This window comes from Austrofundulus limnaeus, unplaced genomic scaffold (assembly GCF_001266775.1).
Source record: "Austrofundulus limnaeus strain Quisiro unplaced genomic scaffold, Austrofundulus_limnaeus-1.0 Scaffold1380, whole genome shotgun sequence".
Taxonomy (NCBI): domain Eukaryota; kingdom Metazoa; phylum Chordata; class Actinopteri; order Cyprinodontiformes; family Rivulidae; genus Austrofundulus; species Austrofundulus limnaeus.
The window spans coordinates 25,107-52,003 of NW_013953782.1; the positions used below are offsets into that span (position 1 = coordinate 25,107).

A 26,897-nucleotide genomic window follows, 5' to 3' on the forward strand; every position below is an offset into this window, starting at 1 on the left:
ATACATAATCACAAAAGCAAAATTAATACAATTGCATGATTTTATGCAATGATGAAAAAGACATGAATAAAAATATTATAAATGTTCCAACAGCCACTAGTATGATGGGAAATGTATTAAGTTAAATTTGTTGAAAAAAGTTACCGGTATATTAGTTATACGTATCTTTATAGAATTATTTAGTTTTACAGGGATATGTTGGTATTTACTGTTTACTGTTTCTTGTACTGAATGAGATTTTACACTCATCCTAGTTCCAACCCTACTTGACAAGTTTTGATTTTGTTTAATTTTTTTAATTTAAATGTGCTATGCCAATGCATAGTAACAATATGCATTGGTTATTGCACTCATCAGTGCAATAACCAAATTTGTGCTCTGCATTTGACCCATCACATGAACTAGATTAGTTGGGGATTAGGTGTTTTGCTCAAAGACACCACAACATGTGGGCATGGCTGGGAATTGAACCTGTGGCTTTCTGGTCCCAAGACAACAGTTCCACAGCCACCCAGATTATTCAAATCAGGGGCACCAAAACCAATAATACCTTGTGCACAACTAAAATGTAAGCACATTTATATAATGTTTTAGCCAGATAAAAAAGTTTAAATAAAATTCTACGACAAAAATATCAGTTTTACATATTTTCCCAGCAAAATCTTTTAAAGCATATTAATACAGTATATTCATTTTGTGGTTGTAGTGCTATCCTTCCTGTTTGTGTTCAACTGATCTGTTACGCATAGAGATCATTAATTTCTTCATCTATCAAGATAGCAGTTAAATTTAGTCCTTATGTCTTAATTGTACTGAAGAAATTTTGTAACTGATTAATTGAAGATTCAGTTTTGTACTTTATACATTCTGATCATTTCAGTCTGTAAGGTTGAAGCTGACAAAGAGTTGGAGTGTTACCATGTGTTCTTTCTCTTAGCCTAAACAAAACTGAGTTAAGTTGTGACGTCTGACGTAAAAGGTCCAAGGGTGTAACCAGGAAGAAAGATACATTATAAGCTGAATTCTTTATTATAGTACTGGAAGAAGTTGTCAGTGTTTTGCAGAGTGTCTGCTCAGAGCAGAGCTCCCATGTTTGTTTTGGTTCAAATGAAGGTCTGACCGAGGCCTGAGCTGCTGAGCACTGAATGAACCTGATTGGAGTCAGAAGATCAAAAATAAAGTTTTAAAGAAGAAATCCAGCTGATTTCTGTTTATTCGTACATACCATTTTGAACAACGCATATTTTTCCAACAATTTGGTGACTTCCCCGACGTGATGTGTGATCTTGAATAAGCAGAAAACATTGGATTTAATTTTTGGCTGTTGAAGAACCTGAGAAGATTTTTAAACATCATTTGCTGAGTGTGAGTACAGAAAAGCTTCAAGATGCCTCCTTTCTTTTCCAAAGAGGATTTCTGCCAGCTTCTCCAAAAGGTGATGGTGTTGGAGCTCAAGATTCATCGTTTGGAAGAGATGAATGCTTTGGAGGACTCAACGTGCGTTCAAATGGGTGAGAAGGCTGAGATGAGAGATCAACTGGACAAGGAGATGGAAGCTGCTTCTGAGGGTGAAGCTGTATGGAACTCTGTTTGTGCCAGACCAAAAAATCTCTCAGGAAGGATTCAGCTCTTAGATGACAACGAATGGCCAGAGTTACAGAGAAATGCTTTTTCTCCACCAGCAAGGAGAAGAAAACGACAGGCTGAAATCAAAACACCTGATAACAGCCAGAGAAAAGAAGTCAGAGCAGTGTTTCTTCAAAACAGATTKACACCACTGGAAGAAACTGGGTCTGAACAAAGTTCATGTCCTGATCTCAGAGAGGGACCTGAGACCAGATCCAGCTCAAAGCAAAAGGTCCGAAGAGAGACTTTCAAGAATCAAGAAATGCTGATCATCACAGATAAAATGGTGAATGAGATCAGAGGCTTCTGGAACAAGAAAAAAAAAATCAAAGTTCTGAGTTTTGTTGATAAAGTATCTGACCTCACAGAGAAGATTCTGGAAATCACAGCAGAGTATCCAGCTCTGAAGATGTTCATCATTCATTCAGGAAGTGATGAAGTTATGAACCGACAGTCAGAAATCCTGAAGAAGGATTTTATTCAGCTGCTGAATGCAGTTAAAAATCTCAACATGGATGTGTTCATCAGTGGGCCCGTTCCTACAGCCAGAGGAGGGGCTGAGAGGTTCAGCAGACTGTTGGCTCTTAATGTTTTTTTTTTTTTTTTTTTTTGGAAAAGCTCTGTGCTGACCACTCTGTGAGTTTTGTGGATAATTTTGATCTCTTCTGGGAGAGAAGACATCTCTTCAAGTCTGATGGAATGACTTTGAACCGACATTGATCGGAGCTGTTAGCTTCGAACATGAAGTATTTCCTGAACCAAGTTCCGGCTGGAAACAAACGACAGGAGAGTGATCAGCTGACGTCTGAGGCTGAAGGACAACAGGTGCAAACTGAGACACCAGTGGAAAACAAGGTGCAAATGGCTGAACCAGAATCAGAGAGAGGGGAGTTAAGTCAAGCTGCTGAACTGGAAGAACATCTGGATTCATCAGCATCACAAACAGAGGAACCAGAAAATGTGTTCCCCCAGGCTACAACTGAAGAAAAACTGACCACTACTTCTTCTCCACCAGAGGAACTCAAACCATCAACTGAGAATGAGAATGTAAAACCTACATCCAAGAAAAAAGTATACAGGATCGGAGACTGCTTTGAAGACCCTGTGAAACAGGAGCTTCCAGATTATCACACAAAGCTACAGAACCTTTGGATGAGGAATAAAAATAAATGGACAGAGAAGAAGAAACAAGAGTGGAAAGAGAGCATTATGAGTCTTATCCCTGATGATGAATATTTTTACATCTGGGAGGATTAAAAATTGAAGGTCTAGGGTTGGGAAATGTTTAGAAATATCCTGATGTAACAACAGATGTTATAACTTCTCTTTATAAAGTTTTCATAAAATTTCTTATAGTTTTGACATATTACACATGTCAAGAGAGGGATTGAAGAAATTTTGTTACTGATGAATTGAATATTAGATTCAGTTTTGTATTTTATACATTCTGATCATTTCAGTCTGAAAGGTTGAAGCTGACAAAGAGTTGGAGTGTGTGTTATCATGTGTTCTTTCTCTTAGCCTAAACAAAACTGAGTGACGTTCTGACGTCTGACGTAAAAGGTCCAAGGGTGTAACCAGGAAGAAAGATACATTATAAGCTGAATTTTTTTTTTATTATATTACTGGAAGAAGTTGTCAGTGTTTTGCAGAGTGTCTGCTCAGAGCAGAGCTCCCGTGTTTGTTTTGGTTCAGCCGAAAGTCTGACTGAGGCCTGTGCTGCTGAGCACTGAATGAACCTGATTGGAGTCAGAAGATCAAAACTAAAGTTTTAAAGAAGAAATCCAGCTGATTCCTGTTTATTTGGACATACCATTACCATATGTACCACATACCATCTGCAAATTTCAATTATAAATATACATGTAACCAATCCTAAATGTTGCCGCTAAATGATAAAGTTTACATTTAAGAATTTCAGAAATGAACACAACCTTTGCTGTTGGTGCAAGGCTTTTGTTGTGATGTTATCATCCTGAGAAACAAGCAACAGCTAACTTTGCTGAACATGACTTTTAAAATAACGAAGCTGAAGTTAGCTTCCGATTCCAGCTTCCGATTCGGGAAATGACTAAAGAGATATTGCAACAAATTTTCACTACCTTGAGCGTGTTTAGTTTGCTCTAGTTCAAAAACTACAACACCTGGGGCCTCATGTATCAATGGTGCATTCGCACAAAAACCTTGCATACGCCATATTCCATGCAAAACTCGGGATGTCTCAAAACTCAACTGAACGTGGAAATGTGCGCAGCCCCACTCCAACTCCAGGGCTGGCGTACACACGTTTCTGTGGTTTTGGTTCCATTGGCGACACTTAGAGGTGATTCTGAGAAACTGTTGATGATGTGAAAATGGTTATTGTTCACACCAGACACACATGATTAACAATTATTACATCCACATGGACGCAGTTTAATAAAGGACGTGCAAAGTTGTGCCAAAAATCCATTTAACAGGAACAGGTTCAGCCTTACTGGAGGATATAATAGTGTAACATGCAGTACTTTTATTTATAAACGGATATAATTTTCTGATGACGAGTGGCTCATCAGTTGTTTTGAGGAAAAATCATTTTTTAGTTTGGCACTGCTGCGCTCAGGGAGCACGATGCCACGAGTAGCCACGTGCTCCACGCATGCACGTGCAGCAGCAGCGACTGAACTGGGGTTCCACAGGAGCTTTCCAGAGGGAGCTGGCAGACCCATCAGGACTCAGTCCAGTCCACCCAAAGCTGAATCATGCCCAATGGAATCGTATCATCCATATGATTCTAAAGGCTGAGTTATGGTCGTGCTTTGAAGCGCGCGCACCCTCGCCGTCAGTGGAAGTGTTTCATACTTGGTGTTTACGTTGTTGTAGATTTCTCTAAAATGACACGTAGAAATACACTTTACAACTTGTGTAAATGTTGTAAGTAGGAGAGCAAAAGCTTGACAAACAGACTGCGCACAAAGGCTGCGGCGCGGGCATGTGGAGACTCTCCAACATCACGTCACGTCACGTGAACTCTACTGAGACGCAGAGACTCGTTTCTTCAGATCAGCTATGAAATAAACTAAGATCTACATTCTACCAAAATTTTAAATTCCTCTGTGTTTACAGTAATTATGGTAATAAATTCCTGCGCAAAGTTAATATTTCCAGGCTCAGAATGGATGGAAGAGCCGGTTGCTCAACACAGCAGCGTGCGCGCGCACACACACACACCGACACACAATCACTCGTTCTTTGCGTGATAAACATATTTTATTCCTATTCTTACTTATGATTTTTTTCTCATTCACATTATATTAAAGTCATTATTTTCCTGACTCTAGAAATAATTTCTGATCGCGCAGGGATCACTCAAACATGTCCTTCACACATGCAGGAAGTAATTTGCATCTGTTTAATATATCTTAATGAAGGCATGTCAGGGGAGGTGTCTCACATGCGCTCAGTTCCACGTTAATTGTGATGTACAAAACCAATGATTCCGGCGTACGCACAGTTTGATACATCTGGATTTTCTTGTGCGTATGCCGTTTTCTGGATTTGACCGAACGTCACGTTTCAGTAAGAAATCCATGCAAGTCTTTGTACATGAGGCCCCAGGACTCTTCAATTCTGGACTAGATTATTCAACACTAATAGAAGAATATTTAAAAACAGGTTTGAGCTCAGGGAAAGCTTTGTCTGATTTGTGAAACTTCAATAAAGTTGTTTTTTCATCAATTTTCAGGCAACTGGACCACATTAGACTTGGTCCAGCTCAAAAACCACAACACCTGGACTCTTCAAACCACACTATTTATGGTGGGGATGGTGCACTGCTGACCTCAACTCGGGATGATGTGGGTCGGTGGGCGGAATACTTCGAAGACCTACTCAATCCTACCGACACGTCTTCCCATGAGGAAGCAGAGCCTGGGGACCCTGGGTCGGACTATCCAATCTCTGGTGCCAAGGTCAATGAGGTGGTTAAAAAGCTCCTCGGTGGCAGGGCGCGGGGGGTGGATGAGATTCGCCCAGAGTTCCTTAAGGCTCTGGATGTTGTGGGGTTACATTGGTTGATGCAACTCTACAATATTGCGTGGACATCGGGGGAAGTTCCCCTGGATTGGCAGACCGGGGTGGTGGTCCCTGTATTTAAAAAGGGGGACTGCAGATTGTGTTCCAAATATAGGGGGATCGCACTTCTGAGCCTCCCTGGTAAGGTCTATTCAGGGGTCCTGGAGAGGAGGGTCCGTCGGATAGTCGAATCTTGGATTCAGGAAGAGCAGTGTGGTTTTCGTCCTGGTCATGGAACAGTGGACCAGTTCTACACCCTCAGCAGGGTCCTGGAGGGTGCGTAGGAGTTCACCCAACCAGTCTCCATGTGTTTTGTGGACTTGGAGAAGGCGTTCGACCATGTTCCTCGGGGACTCCTGTGGGGGGTGCTCCGGGAGTAGGGGGTACCAGGCCCTTTGATACGGGCTGTTAGGTCTCTGTATGACCAGTGCCAGAGCTTGGTCTGCATTGCTGGTAGTAAGTCGGACTCATTTCCGGTGAGAGATGGACTCCGTCAAGGTTGCCCTTTGTCACCAATTCTGTTCATTAATTTCATGGACAGAATTTCTAGGAGCAGCCAAGGTGTTGAGGGGATCCTTTTTGGTGACCTTAGGATTGCATCTCTGCTTTTTGCGGATGATGTGGTCCTTTTGGCTTCATCAGATCGTGATCTCCAGCTCTCGCTGGAGCGGTTCGCAGCCGAGTGTGAAGCGACCGGGATGAGGATCAGTGCTTCCAAATCCAAGACCGTTATCTTGAGCCGGAAACAGGTAGCGTGCCGCCTCCGGGTCGGGGAGGAGGTCCTGCCCCAAGTGGAGGAGTTCAAGTATCTCAGGGTCTTGTTCACGAATGAGGGAAGAATGGAGCGGAAGATTGACAGGTGGATTGGTGCTGCATCTGCATTGATGTGGGTGTTGTACCGGTCTGTCGTGGTGAGGCAGGAGCTGAGCCAGAAGGCAAAGCTCTCAGTTTACCGGTCGGTAACATTCCCACCCTCGTCTATGGTCACGAACTTTGGGTTGTGACCGAAAGAACGAGATCGCGGATACAAGCGACCGAAATGAGTTTCCTTGGTGAGGTGTTCTGGGCATGTCCCACTGGTAGAAGGCCCAGAGGAAGACCCAGGACACGCTGGAGGGACTATGTTTCTTGGCTGGCCTGGGAACATCTTGGGATTCCCCCGGACGAGCTGGCCCAAGTGGCTGGGGAGAGGGAAGTCTGGGTCTCTCTGCTTAGGCTGCTGCCCCTGAGACCCGATTCCAGATAAGCGGCAGAAAACGGACGGACGGATTTAAGCTCTGAGTAAAAGTCTATTAATTAATGTATACCTGTCTGGTTCTTTGACATGCTGTCTGCTTAAAGATTGCAAGCACATGATTAGAAAAGTGTTCGATACAAAATAAAACTTAACCAGATTTTTTTTCTTATACATTTTCAAATTATATTTTGAGGTCACATTAATAATGTGGCATAACTGGTTTGTGCAAGAAATTGATCAGTCAATGGGTGTAAAACAAATTTCTGAACTCGGTACTATTGTTGTATGTCAAAACATCGCTGCAGTAATCACAGCAGCTCTGTGAAAGGTGCCACGATGGATAATGGAGCCGTCAAAACAGTTAGCTTTCAGTCACAACTGGTGTTATTAAAAAAGGAGAAACCACATTTAAACTATTCAGTGGTACTGCACGTGTTTTCAGTCATTTTTCAAATCAATCTGGTTGTAAAAAAATAGGCTCTCTTATTTATATGCATACAAATAAGAGAAGTGGGACTCAGATTTATGAATGGGAATAGCTTCGATTTATAACAGAGATAAGTTCCTCCTGGTTGTCATCCTTTACAGCTCCTCGCTTTCTTCCAAATCCACAAATTCACAGGTAATTCTTCATTAAAATCTTATACCCCACCACTCTTTACCTTTCTCTGTTGAAGTCTGCCAGCAGTTGAAGAGAAGTGTGCAGTCAGCTTGTTCCTTAAAGGTCAAAAGGGAAAAAAAGTCAATAAGACGGTAACGGCTATATTGGGATTGAGTCTTTCACCATAGCAGCTAATTTCCTTTTAAACCTGACCAAATGTCAGCAGCAGGCCTGTTTGAAACCCCTGCAGAATACTGTCAGTTTTTGGTGGTCAGAATGGTAATGGATGATACTGGAGTCATTAGATATGGTATGAAAGGAGATTATGCTTCATACAGTATGTCTCACGATATAAAGTCACACTCAAAGAATATTAAACTGGAACGACAGTCAGAATGTCTTCACTCAGTTTCATCACTCAGATTTCCCAGCTCTTCAATAGGTTTGAAGAAATTCAGACCGAACCATTGCCAAACATTGCCGACACACAAACAACAAAACAACACTTGAACATTTTTGTTTTGTAGAGGAACATTTGATACATATTAATAACTTAGTGTACGGTAGATAACATCAGTGACATACTGCAGGTATGACTTATACATGGAAAAGATTAAAAAAACAGCTAAATTGCAGCTTTGGTGATTTCTACAGCACATTTGCTTTGTCATGTTATATGACAACAGACTGTCAAGTAAATCAGCAACTGGTGCCTTTTTCTAATGGAATTCTCACTCCAGTACACGTCACAAAAACAGATCATGAGCTATGCTGTCAGCAAACCCTCCACCACTTCTATCCTTTATTACATATTTCAAAAATAATAAATTATCTTCTTTCAAATCATTTGAAGTATACCTAATCTTGGTAAATAATTGAGGACATTATTTATTTATTTATTTACCATTATTTAACCAGCAAGTCCCATTGAGATCTCATCTCTTTTTCAAGGGTGGCCTGGGCCTGAAGGCAACCTATTGTACATGTTTTTAGGGGTGGGAGAATCTGGAGTACCCAGAGAAAACCCACAGAAGCACGAGGAGTACATGCAAACTCCACACAGAAAGAGCCCAGGTCTGAACCTATGACCTTCTTCCTGTGAGGCGTCAGTGCTAACCACTGAGCCGTCATGCCACTATATACTGTAGTGATAGAGTGCAAAAATCCACAACACACAATTTGCTATACAAAATTATATATATATATATATATATATGTGTGTGTGTGTGTGTGTGTGTGTGTGTGTGTGGGTGTGTGTGTGTGTGTGTGTAACAAGATATTAAAAAAGTTCAAAAAAGTCAGTTTTGTATAATAAAACCTTTTTAAAGATGAAGTAATGGTAACAGTAAAAATGATTGTGACCATGAATATACAATGTATTGACTGTACTTTAAAACAGAACAACGCATCAAATAAAAATTATTGTGAACTTGTTAATATAATTTATCTTAAATTAGTGCGGCTAGCACCTTCCTGTCTGAATTGATGATTAATATTAATATTTATATTGAAAATAGCCATCTTTTTTTCAGGCGAGTTAGGGCTTTTTTGACTGAAAAAAGTTGTTACACTTCCTTCTACATGTACAGCATTCAAATTTCATGGTGCTAGCACATTCCTGTCTCAAGATATGACTAAAATTAATATCCATAAAATTAGCATCTAATTGTTACACTTCTCCCCAGTTGACTTTACTCAAACCATGCCCACATATCAATACAACCAATCCCACACAAGTCCATCCAACCAATCACGGCTTACCCAAACAATGCCCACACCCAAGGAACTTACTTGAGAGTAAAGGGTCCTGTGCGGAATCATGTGACAAACATATTTTAACCAAACCAGACATTTTACTTGATTTAAACTTTATTCAGCAGAAAACACATCCTCCCTCTTTGACTCAGCTTTAGCTCTTCCAACAATAAGCCTTGTCACTATAGTAGCCTCTAAAGGCTCAGAGGCAGTAGTTAGTTCTTTCATCACAAATGTATTCATTAATACATACAAAATACTGCTGCCATTCAGTAAGTGGTGATTAAAAGCCCAGTTTGACATCTGACTGCTATGCAATTAAAATCAGTGTAAAACTACACACACAAGAATGAATCGTAAGGCTGATAATTCAGCAACGATGAGTGTAATATTCCCCAAACGGAAACCACAAATGGAAAATTTACCATCAAATTCTATGCTGGCATTCTGTGAGTTGATGGTTAATTGAGTCATTTCAAAACTTTAATGAGCTAAAAAGACATTTGGGAAGTGAAAAACTCTTTGGTTAATATAATAAAATTAATTCATCCAAAGTAAATTCCAGCCATTAAATAAGTCCAGTCTAGCTCTTGTGTGTTGTTCAAATAGTCCACATAACTGCTGATGCCTCTTCCCCTCTGCTTCTGTTTGTACAAGTCAAATAGAGGTCATTCAAATCAATTTTAATCAAACTCGTATATGTGCAGATTTGGTTATAAATATAGTGACTTATTAACTTCCTTTAAAAGGATAGAGTCTGAGTTCTTGACCACTTCATGAAGGCTCCTGTTGAATATATCCTCTTTCATACAACTTTGGGCACCACCTTGTCTTAGCTCCAATACGTTTTCTGGTAGTCCTAATCAGGCTGAGGTCTGGACTTTGGCAAATCTATGCTACACCTCAATACTTTGTAAGCCATCTTTTTGTTGGTTTGCTGGTTGGCTGGAGATCAATGTTCAGTTGCATAAACTAATTTCACTCAAGCTTCAGCAGTCAGAGAAATAGAATTATTTCTGGCAGTAGAAAATGTTAGAATACAGACAAGCTTTTTGATAGCTGCAAGACACTCATTGACTCGCTCGTTGACATGCTGTGAATGGTTTTCACTAAATGTGGCACAAGCAACTTATATTTGTTCTCATCAAAAGGTAGACTTTGAGAAGCCTCACTTTTTTGTAGCTGGAGCTCAATAAACTCAAGCAATGTTGCCATGTTCGTTTTCGAGGGAAGACATTTTCCTCAAGCATTTCCTCAAAACAAGCATTGGTTGCTCAATCTTTTTCTATTTGTACAGTCACAAACTTTACAGTTACCCATGCTAGCTGGGGCCTGTAAAGTCTGAGATGCAGCTCGTGGGTATTTTGTAATTTCTCTGAGCAGTGCATGTTCTGACCTCAGGGTGAACTCGCTAGGATGCTCACTCCTGGGAAGACTGGCAAATGTTTTCCACTTGTCAATAATTTGTCTTACTATAGAGAGGCAAAATCTAAAAAGTTTGGAAAAGGCCTTGTGTTCTTTTCAAAATGTTGGGCAGCAACAATTGTTCCTCTAAGACCACAGATGATCAGTTCTACGCAAACTTCCAATGATGAATAAATCAAAATGAATAAGATCGTTTTGTGATGATTCTCAGTCAAAGATTCTTGGGCCCATGCTAGAAAAGCAATTCACAACAGCAACAGTTAGAATCCTGCTTTTGTTGGATCTAGACGTCAAAACCAATGACTTAATTAACAGTTCAATCCCAGAGCCTTTTCTTTTGTGTCATACTAACAACCCGAAAGATGATTATTAGAAGCACCGTGTATAAGCAGATGCCTACTGAGTGTGACAACATTGGATCAGATTCACTGCTGGAGCCATCTTTTTCTCCCCCATTTACAATTTGAAAAGCATTCATGCTTTCAACTCATCATCAAATCTTCTTGCCTTACAATGTGGAACATTCTGCAGGACCATTAGTAAAATAATTTGCAATTACTACAATAGTCAGAAATTACTATAATTGCCCCCATTTCCCCTTTTGGTTTGTGAAAGGTACATTTTCATATTAAGCATTAGACTATTAAGGATGGATAGCCCATGCATTAAGTAGCGCCTGGTGAGTAAAAAAAAGAAAAGGAAGTCAATTTCCAATTTAGCCATTATTGTGTTAGTTTAGGTAGATTGATATTTTAGTGAAGAGCTTTGACTTTTTTAGGCATTTTAATTTGCATGCAAACAAGTTGATTAGCAAGCCAAGTACTGGTTTAAACTACATTAGTGCTCATGGTAATTGGCTTATGTTTTATGTGCAATAAGAAACATTCAGGCTTTCTGCAGTGGCCCCTGAAGGCTAAGGAAAGCACAAAATAAATGTCCAGGAAACAGAAGCCTTTCTCTTGTGTAGGAGTTACAATACAGTCCCTAAAAACTGTGACTATGTTAGTGCACATGTATTTATTCATCTGTAAGGACAATCACGTCAATGCAAATATGATTCGCTACATAACAATTAAGGCACATTGTTAAGCTTTTGGTGTGATGGTGGTTCTATTTAAAGGTGAAACATTTTCTGTGGTGTCATAATAAAGTGTGTATGTGCGAAAGGGTCAACTTACCACAGCGACAGGAACCCAGTTCTTGCTGTACCAGCTCCAGTTTAGTTTGGCAGCGATGGCAACGTTTGCGGCTCCGCTGTTTAGAGCCGCCGCGAGACGACGGTGACGATGATGCTGACAAAGATGATGATGAAGAGCACTCATCATGCTCTGGGACTTGACCCACTCTTGCTCGCTTCTCAGGTGAACTATCAATGTCTGACTCTGAGGAAGGACACACACAAGGACATGCATATAAGAAAAAGGAAAAAAAGCTAATGGCCACTATCTGTAACTGCAGTTTTATGAATTAATGAACAGGTTCAACATTTTTAAAGCAGATTCCTGGATAAAATATTATACTAGAAAAAAAATCTCCATAATGACTTCATACTGAATATTTATTCAGGTCCTTTTTGGGTCAAACCAGTCCAAATAATGCAGGTACAAGACTCTCCATCCAACCGTCCGTATTCCACAAATAGACAGAATGTCATTTTGAGAATATGCTTTAAAAATAAAAACACAACTACATTTATTTTTCTATCTCAAATTAAACATGTGAATGTTAATTAACTTAAAATTATTTGCAATATAATTGCAGCTCTGCAAATTTCACATGACAATCCAACCAGATTCATCACTCTGTGTCCAGAACTGTAAATTTCAAGAAGATTTAGAAAAAAAACCTTCAGATTTAGCAGCAATATTATTTCAAAAGCACTGAAGGTCCAGTCCTCAAATGGAAAAGGGTAGACACAGGGAGATCCGGGGTGAAATTTTTGCTTTGTGTTGAATTTAAAAAAAAATACAGAGAAAGATAGATTAATGGGTCTCCTGCTTTAGATTACTACCCCACATCAGGGACAGTAGGAGCCTGTAGCAAGCTTCCGCTAGTTGGCTAGAATTTCAACTCAGCTTTTCACATCAATCCGGCAGACTTTTTCCTCGGCCCTGCCAAAATGCAGATCAGCACTCAATAAATCTCTGAGAACTAGGCCATGCTTGGCAGTCAGACACCCCCTTCCTGTCCCACCAGCCTGCCTCATCGATCCCCCTCTGTATGTGAGACTGTGATTGTGTGCATGTACCATTTCATACAGTGAAAAAGAATGGCAACCTCTTCACCTGATTTTTATTATTGTACATCCTCCCTATGGGCTGGAAAACCTTTAATTATAAGCTAAACTATGCAATTGAAGCTAAGGTATGTGCAATGTCATGTGCAAAAATAAACTTGGGACAGCTCATGACACCATGTTATAAACACCTTTATTTTGACTTAAAATAAAGCTGCAAATAACTGCATGTATGGAGCTAATACTATATTAATACAATATTAATTTAAACAAGACATCAGGATGCTCAAATACTCATGGTAAAGATTTGTTTACCTATACTACAGTTTTGTCTGTGTGACATCTACATTTTAAAACTATCTATTGCCATTACCTCTACTTAAAAACAAGCCATCCATTTTGGATTTATCTTATGGCGTTCATGCAAGTCAGTCATTTATACTTGGCCTCATTAGTGGGGGAAGTGGTGTGAATTAAGGCAACTACTGGTAGAGGTGAGACATACCTGATTCATATGAACGTTTTGTGGGAGTGGAGAATGAACTCAAGACTGTATCAGTGCTGGAAACTCCTGGAAAAGAAACAGTGAGGGGAAAAAAGAGCAGGGATGAATAAAAGTAATTTGAAGAAAACAATTTCATTAATACTATTATATCAAGGAAGGTACATAATCTACAACTAAAGAGCATTAGTGTAAACTAGTGTAAACTTTACAAACTATTTTGAAATGTTAAAATGAATACAGTGCAATATAACGCATAGGAACACTTAAGAGTTTAGAGCTGCACAATACATCATTTGAGCACCATCATCACAGTATGTGTGAGCAACAGTCACTTTGTGAGGAAGATGAGCAAATTCGTAAAGAACTGGAGGAAGAGAGGTAAAATGCAGTTAGCATGAATGCTAATATTAAAGTAGTGCTGGGCGGTTTACCGTTTTGTACTGAAAACTGGTTTTTATTTTTGTTATTGATATGACTTTTCTGAATATCGGTGTAAATAGCCTGAACACGTGCGGAACGTTTCTTCGCGGCTGCCAGTGAACTGTTTCTCTGGGAACACGTTTCCTCGTATCACCGCTAAGCGCATTAGCATGCTAATGTTACTGTTGGAACAACTGGCGGCAGGTGGTGTGTTTCAACCGCTTATATGGTCTGATGTAAAAAAAAAGATCATCCCGTTTTCACCATCGCTGAAGAGTAAACAACTCTTCAGTGACGTGCACGGTTAGATTTAACGCACTACGTTAAAATGCAGATGTTATTGCATGGAGACTCTAGCGTGCTTCTATTGTGAAAAGCCTGGGGGGAAGTAGTTTTGTAGTGTAGCTGAGTTGACTGGTGTGCAAGGTGAGTCGTCCTTTTAGGTTTATTAACACGTAACGATAGAGCAGATAATGATTTTTTTCTTAAACCTTCATGATCTGACCTAAATGCATGATTACTGTCTACAACCAGGCAAAGAAGAAAAGACGTACACGGGGAGGGAAACAGTGATACAGACGTACAGTAAAAGAAAAAAAGTCAATAATCAAAGTTTGTACATTTTATTATCAGCTGAGCTGTGAGGAAAAAAATACTATCAAATACCGTGAAACCGGTGTAATTGTTGAAAATACCATGATATAAAATTTGGGTCATACCGCCCAGCTCTATATTAAAGCATGACAGAAACTAAGATGGACAATCTGAAATGGCAATAATAAAAAAAACCTTTGTGGTAAAATGCAATTCACATTTGCACAAGAGGGAAACACGTACTCAGGTCCCAGCAAAATAAGAGCAAGCAATAAAAGATGGAGCATACGTAACGCCACAAAAGAAGGTTAGATCAGTGCAGGTTCATTGTTAACAAGATGGCAGCGTATCCTAAAAGTGAAGCCCTAACAAAGTTTTTTTTTTTTTAATCAAGAGATACTAAAGACAAAACCTTTAGAAATTCTGCTCATAGTTGCCGGGATACTCTAGTGCCATTTTCTACACAGTACCAAGATGAAAAGACCATGACTGGCCTGTGTGGAATCCATTATCATTCTGTGAGCTTTTTTTTCCTCCCAAACAGCTACTATGCTGGATATCTGATGGATATCTGAATGGGAAGACTCCAGTTTGCATATGTGCAAAATAAGCAGGTCAAGAGAAAGCTGGACAGAGCTTGGGCATGGCCAAATTTGTTTCTGATACAGTTTTAAAACAAGATCACAATGAATAATATTCTGAATTCACACATAACAAATCAAGACATATTTGTGTTTTTTATTTCTTATTATGAAAAGACAATATACTGCAATTAAGCCTCACAAGAATAGTAAAAATCATAATCATTGCATCAATAAAAAAACATTCTGAGTTATCAGGTTCAGAGTTTTGTACAAGTCACTTTGATGAGGTGCTTTTAGGAATGCCTCTTGTAACAGTGGACAAGGTTAATGTGTTTTTCTAAACATCTCTACAAATCATTTTGGTAGCCACCTTTTCCGTGCTGAACAAGCCTCCCCAAATAAACTTGTCACCACAGAAATGACGGATGTCAGGGCAATTGTAGGTGTCCTCTTCCAAGTTTTTGCTTCTGAGAAGATATCTTTGCCATCAGTCTGTGTGTCATGAGAAAATATGGCCAGCAAAGATGCAGCACAGCTGCTGCTTTAGCTGGTAAACTTCTACAGGCCGTCTATAAGAGTCTACTCGATGGTACGATTCTCTTATCTTAAAAATAAAAATAAAAAATGTGTGCAATACAAGTTGTTTCTGAAATTTTACTTTGACTTACCTTAATGTGCAAAGAAATCACAACAAACCAACTAACTATGTACTATAAAGCATTTCTACTTTTTAAGTGCGCGCGTGTGTGGTGGTGGTGAAGGGGAGGGTTAGGCTTGGGCGGTATCACAGTATTTTGGCACACCGCGGTATCAAAATATAGTGACACATTCATAAATCATGACATATTATTCACATGAGGTGATGCACCAAATTTTCACAAGGCTGCTAAGAAAGCTTGGACATAAACATTCTAGGCTCTTTCAGTCCACCTCAACTCAAATCACCAATGGATTGGATTGCTTTACGATTTAAGGTTTTGGTGATTTTTTGTTTTATTAAATTTTTTCAGGATGAGCACTGATCAGTGCAGACAAGGAAATGACTCGGAACTACCACCATACTTTATTGGCACAAAGACTGGCTAAAGGATGAAGATACAGCCATGGTAAGAGTCAGATTATTTTGAAACTTAAAACCCTAAAAAGATCTAGTTCGACTTAAGGTTTGTTTATACTTCATGCAAGATGTGCGGCTACGGCCCAGCGATGACGTAATTGTGTTTGTGTCACCGACTGCATTGAGTGTTTATATTTGGAAAAGACGTGGGGGATACATTATAGTAATCCCTCCCTCTGCCCTCCCACTGCATACGTCAAGCAACTCAAGCGTGATTTTATATTTAAGTTTCTGTAATAAATCACTTCATTTTCTCTAAAAAGTAGGCCAGCGAGGGTGTTTTATTACATCGATTTGTGAGTCCGTTGTATCGGATGTTGTCATGTTTGTTGTCATCCCCCGGTGTTTACAGGTCCAGCAAAAAATAAATAAGAAAAAAGGCAAAAAAGAAATAATGAGGAATTGGATTGGTCCCGTCAGGATCCCCGCTCCGGACCTGCATTCTCCGTTTGGTCTTTGCAAACCGGTCACGGAGAGTCCGCCACCGTTTGGGCAGACAGCCTCCTCTGTTTGCAACATTTCTGCAATCTCCCTCCATGAATTTTTTGCCATTTGGCATTACTTGTACTCCGCAGTAGAGAAATTATACAGATGTTTGTACCTCTGGACCGCCTCAGCAAGTTTCTCTTTGAAACTATCCATGTTTACAAACAAAAACCGGCCTATGAAAGCGAGTACCAGGTAGCGGAGTGATACACCAAACAAAAACGCCCACAAACTTTGAACCAATCACACGTGCGGAGCCCCAACCTCCGCATCTCGGAGTGCTGATTGGGGGCAATGTATTGGACAGCTGTCACCGGGGGATAGCAGCGGGAGTGCAGACGAAAGTTGCGCAACTTTTTTTCACTCAGCGGTGGGTAAAAGACGTGCAACAAGAAGTATAAACCAGCCTTTATTTTGATCTGTTCGACATAAGAGGCAAGAGCCATCATGTGATTCCTCTCCTGCTGCTCTCAGATTGATTGACAGTAGTGTCAGGGCAGTAGAGTTTTTTTTTCCTCATGCCTCTCTCTGGCTCTACTTGCATGTAAATGATCACAGTTTCTTCATTACTTATTAAATACTCAAGAATCTACAGACCAAACATCCCCACCTGGTAATACTGTATAACACTGTACTTTCTGAAGGTTATACTGCAGTTTGAAAATGATCAATACCGCCTAACTGTAGTGGGGGTAATCTATTAATGCTGAACTTACCGCTCTGAACAGAGACAGATGTCACTCCAGTCTCTCCTGGCAAAGAGTCCTCTGAAGAGTTGGGCATTGACATCAGGGACTGACTAATGCTGCTGTTCGTTTCATTACAGAAGATGTCGGTCTGACTGCTGCTGCTGCTGGTGCTTGATGAGGTCTTTGGAGCACAGTCGTCATTTGGCTGTTTCTTCTGAATGTCTGAAAAGAGAGTGATATAGTGTCTACATATTGAACTGTAACATTATTTTGGGTACAGTCTGACAGTTAGGTTGGGTAAAAAAATCAAACGTGAGTCACTATGAAGCATCTTTGAATTAACAAAAGGTTTATTCAAATGTTATTTAAATGAGTATATCTTTATTCAAGGATTTAATTACAGTCTGATTTAGAGAAATTTTTTGTGGACAGATTTTCCTTCAAGGTGCACAAAAAACCTTAATGTTACATCAGTAAGCAAAGGGCGGCATTTACTTTTTTGATACTTTTGGAATATTCATCTTGATACTTTTTAAATGGCTGGAATAAAAAATGAAATAATTATAAATATCCATATATTGTTAAATATTTTTAAGAAGGAATGATACCTTGAGAGTTCGCCTTCCAAGTGAAAATGTTAATTGGTACTGGTGCCAAATTGAAAGCTTTAGCGTTACAATCTATAACTCATAAACTACTCTGGTGCAATTTTTCTTTTACAAAATCATTGTTCTATTTTTCATTAATAAAAACATACTATTCTGATATGTGATATGTTTCTTTGTTTTTATACATTTAAGCTTTAATAAATGCTGACAACAATATGATTTTCCACTTAAAATTGTTAATTTATTTAATGAAAAAGTGACAAGACTGCTCAAATTCCTGTAAAAGCAAGTGATCTGGTTGAAGACTTTAGTGCACTGACTCACTGTGCATCTTCACTTAGTGAAACAAATAACACAAGCTGAGTGTTATTGAGTGCTCAATGTTGAACTGACTGAACAGCTGTTTTAACATTTAAGCCACATTGGTTGAACAGATTTTTCTTCCTGTGCCATTATAAGAGAGAAAAAATATTTACACCAATAGGAAGGAATATTGAAGGAAGCCATTATCTACTTTTTGTTACACAATTTGAACTGCAGACCATTAATATTAATGCTCTGACCCCATATAACTATTGATTATGTTAGTTTATGATAGACCAGCAGACTGTTCAGAGTGTATGCAGCCGCTTGGCCTTCGACTTCTGGGTCAAGTGCATGCCTCCAGTCATTCATGTGCATGATTGGGCAGATTCAGAAAATGAGTAAATGAGATAATTTGAGTTTATAACTCAATTAATATGAGGTTATGTTCAAATAACACTTATCAATCAATCAAACATAAGTAAAATAGAACCTCTTACCTGCAAAACATTTTGAGCAGAGATTCTTAGTTTTGCTTGACCTTGGGAGAAAGGAAGAAACTGTTATTAACACAGGTAAGAGCTTACAAGGAATGCAAAAAAAAAATACAAACTAGTGTTGCTTGTAAACAGAACACAAGTAAGAAAATAAAAGAAAGCCAGCATGAAATAAAGAGAAAAGAAAAGGAAAACATATTAAAAAAAATAATGACTGGACAGCATGAAGAAAGCTCCCCAGCAGAATTTTCTAATCTTCTATCAAAAACATGTAAGTCAAAATACTTAATCACATTTGCAAATACGAGTTTCAATTCGCATCCTAAAAGCTGGCAATTAGAAAACACCTCAGTTTCATTTTTCTCCCTACTAGTTTAAAATCTAATTGCAATGACTTTTTATACTGGGCGAAATAATCTGTACCTAATGTGTTGATGGCCAATTAAGGTCAACTGAAATGAATAATTTCAACAAAATATCTCTTGTTTTTTGCTGCAAAACCTGTTAATTTTCAATGCCTCCAACAGCACTTAAAAATACACTTTAAGGGGTCAAAGTTGAGACTCCAAGTACCTAAAAGATACTTCTCAACAATCCCAGTCCAAACACTTCTAAAGCTCATGGTTCACCAAACCACAGAAAACACCACAGGACAAACCCCAGAAATCCTGATGCAAATCTGCAAAAGGCAAACACTGGACTGTCAGCACAAGGGCATTATTTTAAAACCCATTCTTTACTGTAAGATTTGGGTTCTTCAGGACCAGCCCTTATTCAGTCCAGACCTGGATCACTACCTATAATGGTTAATACATTCTGAGGCTAATTGTCAAGCCAAAAGGTAATTAACTTTGTACATTAACTTTTGTAGCTCGTAGCACTAGTGCTACAGAGGTTGATGATTTTGTAGCACAGAACAAAAAGTTGTAATACCAGCATAAAATGTCTGTCTCTAAAACCAAAAGCACAAACTGTGAATTGTTAAAGTTTGGGGTTCCTTAACCTTTTTGAAACTGAGTTACTTCAGGGGTACAGAACACAAAGGGCTACTGGATTGACACAAACAAATTTGCATGACTCACCTTTAATTATAAAATTAATCAATTTACAAATACACTATATTGCCAAAAGTAATGTCTCACCTGCCTTGACTCACATATGAGCTTAAGTGACATCCTATTCCTAATCCATAGGGTTCAATATGACATAGGTCCACCCTTTGCAACTAGAACAGCTTCAACTCTTCTGGGAAGGCTGTCTACAAGGTTTAAAAGTGTGTTTATGGGGATTTTTGACCATTTTTCCAGAAGCACATTTGTGAGGTCATCTCTGGGGGAATCCCAAGGCATTCCCAGGCTAGCTGTGTCTTGGGTCTTCCTCTGGGCCTCCTCCCAGTGGGACATGCACGGAACAGGGAGAAGTCCAGGAGGCATCCTAACCAGATGCCCAAGCCACCTCAACTGGCTCCTCTCGACGTGGAGGAGCAGTAGCTCTACTCTGAGTCCTTCCCAGATGACCGAGCTTCTCACCCTATCTCTAAGGGAGAGCCCAGACACCCTGCGGAGGAAACTCATTTCGGCCGCTTGTATGATCTTGTTCTTTCGGTCACTGCCCATGGCATGACCATAGATGAGGTTAGAGGAACGTAGATCAACCAGTAAATAGAGAGCTTCACCTTTTGGCTCAGTTCTCACTTTAAAAACTCCTTGTGATAATTAATAATTTACTATGATAAATTATTATTATTATTATTATTAACATTAACAATAAGTTATTTAAACTCTCTGTGTGCAGCAGCAGATGGATCTTAGCCCAGAGTTCAGTTTGAATCAAATTTGGAGCTCTTCTGTGTGACTGTAGTTTTAAAGAAACTATAAGTAAAATCCTGAAATCACACCCCATTTCTAAAAATCTTTGTCTTTAAAAGGGATCCATGATTAGTTGTAACATTAGACTTTATTTGATAAACATTTGTTTTAACTGTGAAATAAAGACTGTAAAAATACTGTAGACTGTTTAGTTTTTATAATTTAAAATACATATATTTTAACATGGACAGAGCCATTTTATTTACACGCAAAGCATTCTGGCTAAATGACGACGTGGATAGGTCCTCGGTGTGAGCGAGCTATATCCACCCTGAAGGTTAATCTTGGACAATATCTGATGATCGACTCTTTTAAATGAAACCAGAGAGCGTTGACAGAGAGGAGAAGGTAGAAATGACTCAGCCTGGAACTGAAAATATGGATGGAGGACAACAGAGCTGCTTTCATGGAAGAAGAACCTCAGCTTAGCCTGTTAGCCTTTGCGCTAGCGCTGACACTATACTCCCTTATAGATATTAGTTCGGCGCTAGCGCGACAAACTAACAAGCTAAACTGAGCTCCTCCATCCATATTTTCAGTTGCCGGCTGAGTCATTTTTGTGTTCCCCTCTCTGTAATGTGGATGGAGGACCTCAGTGACGAGAGGAGAATATGTAGCACTGAGCTAATACATATATATGGTGATAGCGTCAGGGCTAACGCTAAAGCTAACAGGCTCATACTGTAGGATAGAAGAGTAATTACATCACTAAGGTAATCATTTTCACCTGTTGGATCTTCTTTGGAAAAAATAAGTAGCTAGCAAAGCAGTAGCACCAGTGCTACAAAAGATATTTTTTATAGCACACAGACAGTTATTTTTTAATCGCATGTGCGACATATAGTATGTCATGAAGGAAAGTGGCATCATCAAACTATTGTATCCCAATAAAAACTGAAAGACATCATGAATTTGTTGGCAATGAACAACATCTCACATGACAGCAACTTCCCTAATCGAAGTGTTGATTTAGCAACAAGTGTTGAATTAAAACATCATTAACTGTCCCTATTTGGCAATTACAAAAGCTTTGATGGTTTAGTTGAGTCAAGTCAATGAACAATTTCTTACGGTTTCCTAAACATACTTCACCTTTCATGAGCACCAAAAATGAACAAAAAAAAGATTAAAATAAAACATCTATTGTTATGGAATTGATCAATGAATCTTTTATGGCTTCAGCAGTCCTTTTACAGCAAATTGACCCGACTTTCCTCTGAGAAGCCTCCTCTCATTTCCTCTCCAGCCCACGTTCTTACTGTCTGTGCACTGAGCGTGACGGTCGCTGCTATCAGTCACATTCTATTTATTTTGGGCTTTGCGTTGCACACCTTTGTCCTCATTTCTAAATGTAGGGTCAGCTGCAGCCAACTTGAGGGCGGTCTGTCAGTCTACTGGTGTGCAGTCTTGGGTATGAACAGAGGAACAAGAAGTTAGGATGAAGGCCAACCCTCATCAGGAGACACATGCAGAGAGGATGCTGGGCAAACAACAAGTCATATCCTGCTATTAACCTTACAATTCAAAGGCAATCAACCCACAGATTCATTAAAGGAGAGGAAGGAAGAGGTAAACGGTGGCAATGCCTGCTCTGTGGTTGGTAGGCAGAATGAAGCCTGAACAAAGTGCACACAACCTGTTCCAGCTATGGTCCACTGCTGTTACTAATGAGAATTAAAGGAAATGAGAAGATAGGCTCTGTCATCTCTTCAGTTTGAATCAAAAGAGCGATTGACAGGATGGACACTGAACGTGTCAAGGAATTTGCTTCCTTATGATTCACACGGCATAGAAAGAAAAAAGTTTCTGTTTTGTAAAGGATTATTTTTTGTCACACATTTGTGTATGAATAACTTAGCGACAGACTACGTGGCATTATAGACTATGTGGTGTTAACCACATACAGAAGCTAAACTGGCTTAGGATGTTTAGGATGATAACATACCAAGCAATTTGACATTTGGTAAGGGCAGAGGTGTATAGTAATTAGGTACATTTACTTTGTTATAATACTTAAGTAATTTAGTAGTAGTTTGAGGATTTGTAATTTTACAAAGTATTTTTTTAAATGAAGAGTTGAATTTACTTAACCAAGTTATGTCAACTGCTTCGACTAAACCCAAGTTCAGTAAACGTAAAGCAATGTACTCGACTTGGTTTAGTGGAACCAGTTTGGTGAAGTAAAAACACTTAACTTCTTAAAACATGTGTAAAAGTACTTTTATTTTCCCAAACATTGTTAGTTTTATGACTTTTACTAAAGTAATTTTCTTATCAATAAAATTCATTTTGACCAAAGTCATTTTCTATTTTACTTAGTTACTTCTTGTAAGTATTTTATCAACCTCTGGGTATGGGTAAACATCAAACTCACACAACCTACCAAAAGGCAAAGTAAAAAATAAGATTTTATTGCAAAGTAATTGAGTGTTTAACATTGCTGTTTTTGTTAAATAATGTGCTTTTTATGTTGGATGAGAAATAAAAAGTGAAAAGCAAAAACATAAAAAATAACTACTTTCAGTTGTTAAAAAATATTGAAAAACAGCAAAAATAATTTTAATAATTAGCTTGTTGGTTTTAAATATTTTACTTATGAATAGCAGTACAAACCTAATAAAGAAACTCAGCCATCAATTATTTGATTTATTCAACAATTCTCAATTTTGCAAGTTGAAATGGTGAAGGGGGGGCACCATCTTCTCAATATGAGATCAATACAAAAGTGTTTTTAAATATGCTGTGCAGGTTTTTAAAACTATAAATGAACAAGGCCATTTATAGTTTTATATCTCATTACAGAACATGAAGAATTTCTGATTGATTTTAAATTGAAGATATTCAGGTTTGGTATAATCTCTGAATATATCAAAAATTAACCTTTTTTATGTTTTTAACAACTTAAACAACTAATCAGTTTGTTTACTTAAATATTTTTTTCTCTTTCTAAACTTGGAAAAAACTTGTATTGAAAGTGTATCACGTGTGCAATGACTAAGATTAAGACACTATTGATATCTGACAATACTGAACTTTATATTCTGCATTTGTGCTACTTAAAGCATGTTTTTCGGTTTTGACTATGAAATATGTACATTCAGAGTCAAGCTACATCATGTTTACCAGAAAAGGTCATAAAAAAGCAAAAATATATTACAAATTCCAACACAGAAATGTGAAACCATGGAGAGAGACTGCTGTAAAAACTAATTTTGTTAGTTCCATGTGTTTGCATCAGACAGCAGATATCGCATGCCTGTTTTCATTTTGCTATGAACCCTGAAACCTCGTTCAGCACTCTCACTAGAGACTAAAATTTAAAGCATCTCTTCAGCACTTTCTGCGGTTTTCTGATCCTGTAAGCAATCTCTTTAAAGAGAGAAAATCCTGCAGCAGGTGTTCACTGTGCAACAAGAACAACTCTGTGCCCTCCTGTGTCCTGTAGTAGTCACAGATGTGGTCCAAGGCCTCCAGTCAGTGACTCTTTAATGCACCCAGATAGAAGGATGCACTGACGCCAGTGTAATGATCAGAAATTATGCCAGTATGAATCTCAACAAAATGGCAATTAAAAATGCAAACTACACCCAACCTGGAGCGCAAGTCCATTAAATTGTGCGATTATTAGGTTTGTCAAACAATAAAACACCACAACAGTGTTCAATAATGTGATGCAACAATTTCAACAAGCCTTTAAAGACTTGCCTCCAACTGAACAAGTTGGCGCAATCAAGCTCATCTTTGGCTACGTTCACACTGCAGGCAAATCCGACCCAAATCCGATTTTTTTGACCCATCTGACTCATATCCGATTTTTTTATGACAGTCTGAACGAGACAAATCCGATTTTTTCAAATCCGACCCAGGCCGTTTCAGTATGTGGTTTTAAATCTGATATATATCTGATGTTTTCAAAGTGACTGCAGTGTGAACGCTCATGTCACATTCATCTGACTTTTTCATCAGGAGGAGGGGGTGAAGGATCGATAAGACACTAACCTCAAGTCTCGCTGTTTAAATCTGTAGCTCCGTGTGTTTACAGCTCCAAAACACAAGTCCATCTGCTTCATCTTTTTACTTTTCATTTTCCACGTAGATAGTATGATAATAATGGTCCAGCCTGGGTCGCGGAGAGTATCGATCCTAAAGTTGGCTACTCGATCGATACTTTTTTCCAGCTCGTAGTTTCGTTTAAAAAAATTAAAAAGCTTCACTGGAGCATCCCGGTCAGAGGCAGCTTCAGATATAAACACTGAACTAAAGAAGCAGGTCAGATAATAATTTAATCGGCTCTGATTAAACAACAACTTCAGATTCGATGTGCAAAATGTAGCATCCATGCTAGCTCTGTAAATAAACAAGCCGGCTGATGAGACGTCACGTCTTTTACTGCGCATGTGTGTCACATCAGTGCTGTGTAGCGTTCACACAGGGGTCTGATACAGGTCACATTTAAAATGTAATGTGAACGTTCACATTTAAAATGTAATGTGAACGTTCACATTTAAAATGTAATGTGAACGTTCACACAAAAAGATCGGATTTTTTCAAAAAATCACAACTGAGTATTAAGACCTGCAGTGTGAACGTAGCCTTTGATTGCAATGAGTCATTTAAAAATTCTGTCTGCATGTTAACCGGTACTACACTCATTTTTTCCCCCTTTAGGTACAGAATACACTGTGGGACGATGAAATCTATTCAAGTGTGATTTCCTTCAGAGCATGGGGCAACGTCACCATCCCCACAGGTCAGACTGAAGGTTTGAGTCCAGCCGAGACTACAGCAGGTCAACAGAGAATGTTTCAGAAACTTACTGAGTTTCTCTCGTGTTTTATTTTAATTGTACAATTCCCAAAAGTCAGAATAACTGTGTTTCTAATCTTAATATAAAGAATAAAATAGCAACTGGCTTTGTTTGCTGTTCATGTAAAATGTAAACCAGCAGTCTGTGTAACTGTTCATGCTTTGTTTTATGGCCTTACAATAGCTTATTGTTCTGTCAAGAAAAAGGCAGCACAACAGCTCAGTGGTTAAATGCCTCACAGCAAGAAGGTCCTGGGTTCAATCCCCCGGTTCAAAATGGTTTGAAAACCCAATTAAGATATTAAAAAACTTAATCAAACTGTATTTAAAAAAGTTAAAATCAAATGAAGTAATATTACAGCAGTGTGTCACTGACTTTGTTTGCATTATATGTTTTGTTTTTTTACTGAAAATCATATTGACAGCTTAGAAATGTCTCTAAAATACATCCTTAACTTGTAAAATTCTACAACTCATTTTGTTCAGACCTCTGAGGTCCTCAGTCGTTACAGTGTACTTTATTTTTAGGTCAGAGTAAAACTACTCTGGCTGGAAAGCAGTCAATCATTATTACAAGCATGAAGTTGTTGTTTTTTCTAAATGGCTTTATGGAGATTTTCCCTGTATATCAATTTAGATTTTTATGAAAACAAACAAATTGAACCTTGTCAGGATAAAAGGATGAAATATAAAACAGTAGATATAGTCAGCAAAAGCTCAACAACTTTTAGTTATTATTATTATAGATCAAATTATATCATTAATGAAATTCAAACTGTTAATTTCCTTATCTAAACAACTTGTTCCATTCTTTTTAAGTTTTTCTGAACTCCATATTACTTTGTCAAATAAAAATAAATTTTGTTTTATACCTTTTAATGATTGACTTAAAACTTGAAGTTAATAGCAATGGTCTAAGAATTTAAGGTCAAGACAAACCATATTGCATAATCACTTTTAGTATTAACTACTACCAACTAGGGGTGTAAGAAAATATTGATACACTGAAATATCGCGATATTTCATTTCCCGATACTGTATCGATATTCTAAAGCCCTGTATTGATTTTTAATTAAGGTTTAAAATGTCAACCTTCTTGCCAACCGTTCATTTTTATGTTGTAGTTCAGCCTCTGACCACTAGTTGGCAGCAGTGAGCCAGCCATTTGGCTCCTCTACCTCTCGAGCGCCAGAGAATAAGGGTAGCATTAGCATTGTAGGAGACAATGTAAGTATTGTAAGTAAACATTAGCTTTTTTTCAGTAGAAGGTTTTTATTTAATAGAATTTTTGGACAAAAAAATGGCAATATATCGCAATATATTGCCTTGCTTACAGTATCGCAATATATCGGGATATATCGTATTGTGTAGGGCTGTATTGGCAAGAATTTGGCGATACGATACATATCATAACAGAGGGGTCATGATACGATATATCCCAATATATTGCGATACTGTAAGCAAGGCGATATATTGTGATATATTGC

General features: G+C 38.5%; 1 protein-coding gene across 1 annotated transcript in view; it reads right to left on the bottom strand.

Moving 5' to 3' along the window:
- The window catches only part of LOC106535185 (AN1-type zinc finger protein 3), a 47,543-nt gene that overhangs the window by 18,511 nt on the left and 2,135 nt on the right, over positions 1-26,897 (bottom strand). Inside the window, exons 2-5 of the mRNA XM_014032127.1 lie at positions 18,740-18,780; positions 17,356-17,550; positions 13,439-13,504; positions 11,876-12,079 (exon numbers count right to left, since the gene is read on the bottom strand). Coding sequence (XP_013887581.1) covers positions 11,876-12,079; positions 13,439-13,504; positions 17,356-17,550; positions 18,740-18,780 — 506 coding nt within the window. The remainder of the gene's footprint in view (positions 1-11,875; positions 12,080-13,438; positions 13,505-17,355; positions 17,551-18,739; positions 18,781-26,897) is intronic.